We start from the raw sequence: 7,740 nt of genomic DNA, 5'->3' as shown, positions 1-7,740 counted from the left end.
GGTGCGCACCCGGCGCGCCGCGGGGACGCGAATTCCTGTTGGCTCTATGCAGGAGGCTGAAATTGGAGGCGCATGAAATTGTTGGAATATGAGTAACTTTGGTTGCATATTTGTGTCGTGCGATTATTTATCTATCAGTTCGAAGAAATATCAGCCGAGATTTGCAATCTTGCGAGTTTAAATAACATTCGATTCGAAGCATCGAGAACGCTACTTTCGGCAAATATCTTTGATTTCAAGAATACTCTGAGAATATCCGAAAGAGTAACATATAATTAACTTCCAAGATTCCAGAGATTAAGAATATTCTCAAAAGACTGTGTCATACAGAATCTAACACCCTGCAGAAGCTCTTAAACTAAACGTACCGCGAGCGTGACGCTCTTATCGCGAAAAGCAGCTTGGTTTTATCGGTGGGTGTGCGGCGAGGCCGGTGAAAATCCAGCAACGTGTCAATCAGCATCGTTCTCGACAGCGAAGCTTCGAGCAACGTCGATCGTCCCCACCCCCCTGAAACCCCCGCTCGACAACCCGGTGCCGCGGGGAGGGTGGTGTTAATGGGCGTACTCGCGGTTAACACCCTTAAACGCGCGGTGGTGGGGGCCGTGCGCGCGCGCGAGAAAGAGAGAGAGAGAGTCGAGGGAAGAACGTCCGGAGCGTTGTGTGTAGAATCCGTGCATGGTGGGGATAACGAAACAGAGAGAGAGAGAAGCATCGTTCGCTGAAGGGAAACAGGGAACGTCGGAAAAGGCGTCGAGAGCAACGCCGCTCGGATTGGCGCCGGAACGCCAATCCGAACTACGAGCGCTCATTATCGCCCGTTCGAAGAAGTGGTGGGGTTTTGGTAGACAGCTCTCTCTCCTCGTTGTTCACGCGACCCGGTTAGTAGTCCCGTTCTCGTTCCACGCGGTAGTGCATCGTGCTTCGGCTAGGTTGTCGTGGCAGGTTCCCCCACTAGGCGGCTGCACGAACGGTCTAAGGGGAAGGGAGGAGGAGCCCCTGCACCGTCTCAGTCTTCGCGTCGCTGCCCTCCAGCATTCACGCCTCCCGCGTCCGTTCGGCGGCGCAGGCACACTCCGTTCCGTCTGTACACACGCACACGCGGCCGCCCCCCGTCTTCACGTAGACGCGCGCGTACACACGCCCTGAATCCGGACGAGGACTTTAGCACACCAACACCTCCGCGGGAGGTGTGGGGGTGAGCCCCCAGAGGAGGTGTCAATCCTAGCGCTGCTCAGTGACCATCGCGGCGCCACCCAAGTAACACCTTTCGTCCGCTCTCCAGCCCCGACCGAGGCGACCAGCGCGCACAGCACCCGATCACCGTGTCTCGTTTAGAGAGCCCTCTCTCTTCTCTCTTCGCCTTTTTGTCTCTCTTGCCTTACGTTTTCGCGTAAGGATATCGGAAGCTAGTCCGAACTGTCCTCGTCCCCGGCCTGTGTCGTCCGGCCGTCGGACGCTGCTCCGACCCGACTCGTTCGTGTCGTTCCGCTCTTCCCGGCACTGTTCGCGAAGACAACGACGAGAAGCAGGTTTCCACCCTATTGGTCGCGTGCTCGCGTCGCGTCTCGCCGTGTCTGTCTCGCCTCGTTCGAACGCGGTTGATATTCGTGTCGAGGAAGTGAGTGCTCTGCGGAACTGGCCTCGAGTGGACATCGGTGGACGACACAGTGAGTCAGTGAACAGTGAACGACACAAGGATTTAACACGTCCTCGACGTGCACGTATAGTGGTACTTGTCCGAGCAATCGGTGTTCTGGCTTACGGTGTGACTCTGTCTAAGCGCCACCGCCGATTCTACAGGAAGATCTTTCCTCGGGTGAATCGAGAAAGTGTGCTTCGTCGTGTTTCTTTGAGATCCCCGGATACAAAGTTCCACAGACAGCACGGGACTTGATACGTCTTGGAGAAATTTTTTGGTGGTGGATCGAAGCCTTGGCGGCGCTTCGAAGATAACGAGGAATCGCGAGAACGCGCAAGGTCCACGAGACGTACGATGTCGAGAGGACGACTCGCGACGGACTTCGTGGGGAGCTCGCAGCGGGCGCGACGACAACGCAGCGAGGACCTCGGCCTACGCTCCTGAACACCTCGAACACGTTGCTCCTAAACCCTCGACAAACTCGAGCATGCCGAAGAATCGACCACCAGAGACATACACGACGGTCGACAACGTGGCATCGCGAGGTTCAGTGAAATCCACCCGCAACCAAGTGTAAAACCAATCGCCAAGATTTTCCACCAACATTGCCAAGTGTATCTGTGTTATTGTGCGTGTTTGAAATCCGATTGTTTAAGTGTAAAATCCGAGATCGATACAAACGTCAGAAATAAGAAAAAGAAAGGAAGGAAGAGTATAAAAAGACGCCGTTCTCCGGTTTGAGTCACTCGAAGAGGAATCTCGCGCGACTCGGCAGACCCGCCCGTCTCGATGAGATTCGAACAAGACACAGCGTGCAGGGGTACCCACTGCGCCAGCACTCCGCAACCCTCCGCGCTACAGCAGCGATCACGGCTCGAGGAGGTGGTGGAGGAGGAGGTGGACTCCTCCGCGAAGGACATCGAGGGTCAACGACGTAGACGCAGAGAATTGGAGGCTAACGTGGTCGAGGGTGCAAACACGGGGCCGAGGGCCGAGGCGGGGGGGCCTGGGATGGCGTACCCCGCGTCAGCGACGGCTCTGAATCAGCACTCGGCCTTCGCGACCTCGATCGCTGGCACGCCGTCCAGCAACCCGAACGGACACATATCCGGCGGCCACCTGCCGGCGCCGGCCGCCCCGCGACCGACGGACTTCAGCGTCTCGTCGTTGTTGACCGCTGCGACGACACATCCGCCGATTTTGGGTGGCTCGTCGTCCCAGGGAAGCGCGTCACCGCCACCCGGAGGACCGGGAAGCCCGGCCGCCGCGCCGGAAACGCCGCCCCCGTTGCCAAGCCAGAGGGAATTGTCGCATCCGTCCTCGGCGGTGGCAGCGGCCAGCTACTTCAGCGCTGCCGCCCTGGCCGCCGCTGGATTCTACAATCCGGCGGCGCATCTGCCAGCCACGAGTTCGCCTGGACCGACGGCGCATCATCTACAGGGAAAAGGGATCCTCAGCAGCCCGCATCATCATCCGCATCTCAATCCTCACGGCATCACGCCGCCAGGTGAGACATATGACAGATTACACTCGGTTTCCCGGTTTCCAAAGCTACAGTGTCTCGTGATTCGGCCAGGATCAAGCTTTGTGATTACACGTAGCCGAGCTTTCGGTGTAATACGAGCGATAAGAAGTGATCCGAGGCTCGGAAGGAAGTAGCGACGACGTGGAAGATGTAAATCACGTGGAATGTGTAAATCTTGCAGGTTTAGGTGCACGGTTTTAGGATTCGTAGGTTGCAGTGCAATTGATACAGCTTTAGGTGTAACGCAGTGTAACAAATAGATGTTTCGGTTGTTAGAGAAAAGGAGGAAAATTTGCTTTGGTGATGTTGTACTTCGATGGAGTAGGTGAGGGTTCGAAGTTGATGAAGAAGGTTGGAATATTTTCTGGAGAACAGTAGGTGGGAGGAGTTTGTTAAAGTTGCAGGAATTAATTTTGTTTGTTGGCGTTGAACTTCAGTTCGATGACTAAAGGTTTTCAGTTAATAAAGAAGGTTAGATTATTTTCTAGAAGACAGTAGGTGGCAAGAGTTTGTTAATATCGTAGGAATTATGCTTCAAGTTGTCAGTACAACAATATGTTTTATGTTGACAGAGGAAGGTTGAAGTCTCTTCTGCAAGAAGAGAGAAATGTCTGATTTGTCAACGTTGTAGGAAATGTGCTTGATTTTAAGATCGGAGTATCTTTTAGAAGACAGTAGATTCGACAAAAATTCATTCTTTGAAACTTCTTGGAATTTTTCCAGAAATAATTAAACCTTCTAAGTCGATAGAGAAGGTTAGGATATTTTCTGAAACACAACGGATGTAAAGAGTTTGTTAATGTTTCAAGTTCTGAGTGTAACACGTAGATATTTTAAATCAATAGTCTTGTTCGGAAGAAAATAATAGACAGCAGGTGACAATAGCTTGTTAATGTCGTACAAGTCGCGCTTAGAGTTTTGAATATGATAAGTGAAAAGGTTAGTTGAAACAGGAAGGTCGGTGTCTTTTTTGAAATGACAATAGGTGTTACATGAAAAATGTGTTATATACAATCGTTAGATTATTAATATTACACAAAACTTGGTCCAAATAAGAATTTTGAGTCGATACAAAAGGATGAAGTCTTCTCTGCAAGAAACTACAGAACAGAATCGTTAGTTTATTTAAACCGTACAACTTGTGTTCCAAGTTCTCTGTGTTTTAGGTTTGATAGAGTACGATAAGTCTTTCCTGGAAGTCCAAATACGTGGAAAAGAGAACGAATGATAGATGGAACTGTTAATTTGCGAACATCTTGCGAATCATACGTACAGTTGCTACTATATAATAAACAAGTTTTTGAAAGAAAATTTAATTTTCTAAAGTACAGTACTAAATTAGTATACTGTACAACCTTTAGATTTATTTTACAATATTCCCGATATAATACAGGCTACAGATAGATAAGGAGGAACCTACTTTTATGAAACAATACTAAATAAAATCGTAATTTCGTTAACAACGCACGAATCATTGCCAAGCCATCTACATAAGTACGTTTATCTTCGACAAAATCGAAGAGTAAACGTTTCATTCTTCGCGGCAGATCGCCATTTAACGCAACATCGTGTTCATCCGCTGCTGGTTAATCGTTTTGCGAAACAAGCAACATCTTATACAAACACAGCTTACACAAAGTGCCTGGATCTGATCAGATCCTCGGTAACCATTCACACAAGTAATTATACAACAAAAAACTATTAAAACAAACGGACGAAAAACATGGATCACGCGTCAATCTCTCGGCTAAACGTATTTTAGCTTCCAATTGAGAATCTTTCGACATGTCCAACGCGAGAACAGGTTGTTTCGTTGATAAGCGAATCGTAGAATCTGATAAACATCGTGTTCGAGCGCAAAAAGACACGTTGATCGGATGAATCAGATGTTGCGACAAATACACCTCGTAGATCTTGCTTCTGGCTACCGGTAGAATCTAAATTGAGACGTTAAAACACAGTGGCAGCGAGTGTTTAATTCGGGGTTCAAGTAGCGACGAGTACGAGATTTTCGTTTCACTGGACGACAACACGCGAATGCTAGAATCTCCTTAAGAATAGTTTCGAATACTAGTCTCGCGGCTAGAATTCAGCGAGCAAGTTGCTCAAACTTGAAATTCGATCTAACTATGCGGTGGAATTTCTTGAATCGGTCGCGAACATGCCACGCGAGTTGCAAAATGAGACGTGGATGAGTTTCTGTTTGATTCTGTCGGTGAAGTTTCAGTCGACAAGAGCAGTTAGTTTTTTGGTAAGTTGGGAAGAAAATTGGATTTTTGGCGGATGTAGAATTCGCTGTACAGGCGGCTTGCTTTCGTTTTCGTAGGTTTCTGAGAAATATTCGAAGTTTAGTATCAGTGTGTGAAGAGATCTGACAGAAAGCATTGTTCGAGCGCCAAAGTTGGCAATTTTGAGATTCATACGGCAGGAAACTCCACAAGTTCCGAGAAACTTTCCATAAAACTTTCATACGAGCCTGCAGTTCATAATAATCGTAGTTTAAAATTCGAAATTCGCAAAGAAATCAAATTGCGATTCACCGAAGTGAATCTTCTCTCCTTAAAAAAGCTTGCAACGCGTTTCACAGAATCTTCTATTCTCGAATTTAAACACAATCGTTTTCTCGGTTCCAAAATTGCGTCGGACAAATTAATTCCTCCGTGTGAAGCTTCTATTCTCGCATTTAGGTGAATCATCTGTCAGACTGGAAAATAATATTGTTCGGGATAAGCTTTCAATGCGGTTTGCAAACGCTGAAATTTAAACACAGGTCCTTTTCAAATTGAAAATTCCGACACAAAATTCTATTCTCGAGTTCACTGCCCGAATGTTCAGATTATTTTAGCCAAACTAAACTCTCAGTGCGTTCGTCTAAAGATTCTACTTCAAACTGATACACCGTCGCTTCTTAAATTTCGAAATTGTTTTCAACCAAACAAGCCTTCGATATATTCGATCAAAATATACCTCCTTCTCAAATTCTAAAATCCTTTCTCGGCCATACAAATTTCCTACGTTCATCCATAAATCATCTTCCGTTTCTCGAACCGACTGAGACTGCACGAAATTCATCGTTACGCGCGGAACATCGAAGGACTCCGGCAAGAAATCGAAAAAGCTTTATCGAAAAACCGAGGAAATTCGTGTGGAAAAAATACACGACTGGATTGCGGATTTTCGCGCATTTATAGGAAATTTAATGGTGGAAAAGGCAGAAAGAATACAGTCGAATAGAATACGCTAGAAAGTATAATACTCGTTGCGATTTTTATTTGTTAAAACGAATCTCCATTTAGATTTCATGCTTTAAATTATGTCCATAAAAATCCGCCAATCTATACATGTCGCACGATTCCCTTATGCTCGCCGAAATACCAGCAACAACCGCGGAAAAATCGACAGGCATTTAATTACCGTGGCTCTGGTTTGTTTTACGAGCGACAGCGTCGAACTTGTTGCGCGCGGTTTGCGCAAACCGCCGCGATTTCGGCGCGGAATTCACCCGAGCCGCTCACTTTCTCCGCTTTTCGCGTATCACTGATCGCAGAAATCGGAATATTTCTCGGTTCTGATCGTTTGGACGTTGCTGGTTCTCCAACGATTGATCGAAGATCGAGAGAGACGGACGTCTGCCACGCGATGCAACCGTTTCATCGCTTATTCATCCACGCCGCGGATACATTTGTTGGCTGCAGCGACGTTTCACGTTCGTTCGCTTTGTTAACCGTATTCTTGCCTCGCCGCCTGTCACTTTAATCAGACGACGTTGTTACCGAGTTTCGTTCAGAGATTACGTGCTTTTACATGGTTTGCCGTTTCGATGTTTTCCTCTTACGTTATATCGTTTGTTATTACACAGTGAAACTGGTCTGTTTGGCAAACGCAAAATGATTGCTGTGAGGAGAATTTCGTGCAGGTTTATCAAAGACGAGCGAGAATAATTCGTTTGGAAGACGAAGAAAAATTGATGCGCAGAGAATTTTGCAGAGATTTGTTATAGATCAGTGACAGATACGGGGGAAAAATTTGGTTAAATGGAAATTGCATCGTTTTACGTGTCTGTTTTCACGAAACAATGTGAGAATGATTTTTCTCGCGAATAAATAAGAACAACTTTTAAGGAAAAGTGAATTGTTTGGTGTATTGTTACGCTAATAGAGAAAGAATTTTAATAACTCGTTTTGGAATATGATCAATGTACATGTTTTAATTTGATGACGTAGAATTTGCTAGGTATTTTTCAAGTAAACAATTCTTGATTTTACGTGAAAAAATAACACAACAATTTTTTGGCAAAGTGTTTGCTTGCTTCTTAGCAAGATGCTTTTACGCAGATTCACTTTGAAAGTGTCATTTTTTCCATCATCGACTGGCGTTCAAAAATAAAAGACAAATGTATTAACCAAACGAAGGAGAAGCAAAGGAAATGAAAATTCGTTACGCCTCGATTACTAGTTCGAGCGTCTTCGTACCAGCTGGTAATTAAAATAAAATTAAAGCGGAAACTCGACGCAGCAGCGAGTTAAAGTTGCGGAAAAATTCGCCGATCCCCCAAATTGCAGAAATAAACCAA

General features: G+C 46.6%; 1 protein-coding gene across 2 annotated transcripts in view; it reads left to right on the top strand.

Annotated features, from left to right (window-relative positions):
- Window positions 1-922: 922 nt before the first annotated feature.
- The window catches only part of bi (T-box transcription factor bifid), a 166,736-nt gene continuing 159,918 nt past the window's right edge, over window positions 923-7,740 (top strand). Inside the window, exon 1 of one of the 2 annotated variants that reach the window (XM_033341053.2) lies at window positions 923-3,149. In XM_033341053.2, the coding sequence (XP_033196944.1) occupies window positions 2,432-3,149 (718 nt within the window). In that variant the 5' untranslated portion in view covers window positions 923-2,431. The remainder of the gene's footprint in view (window positions 3,150-7,740) is intronic. The other variant, XM_033341049.2, reaches the window with a different exon arrangement.

This window comes from Bombus vancouverensis, chromosome 13 (assembly GCF_051014615.1).
Source record: "Bombus vancouverensis nearcticus chromosome 13, iyBomVanc1_principal, whole genome shotgun sequence".
Classification (NCBI taxonomy): domain Eukaryota; kingdom Metazoa; phylum Arthropoda; class Insecta; order Hymenoptera; family Apidae; genus Bombus; species Bombus vancouverensis.
This window is presented reverse-complemented; position numbering and strand designations above follow the sequence as displayed.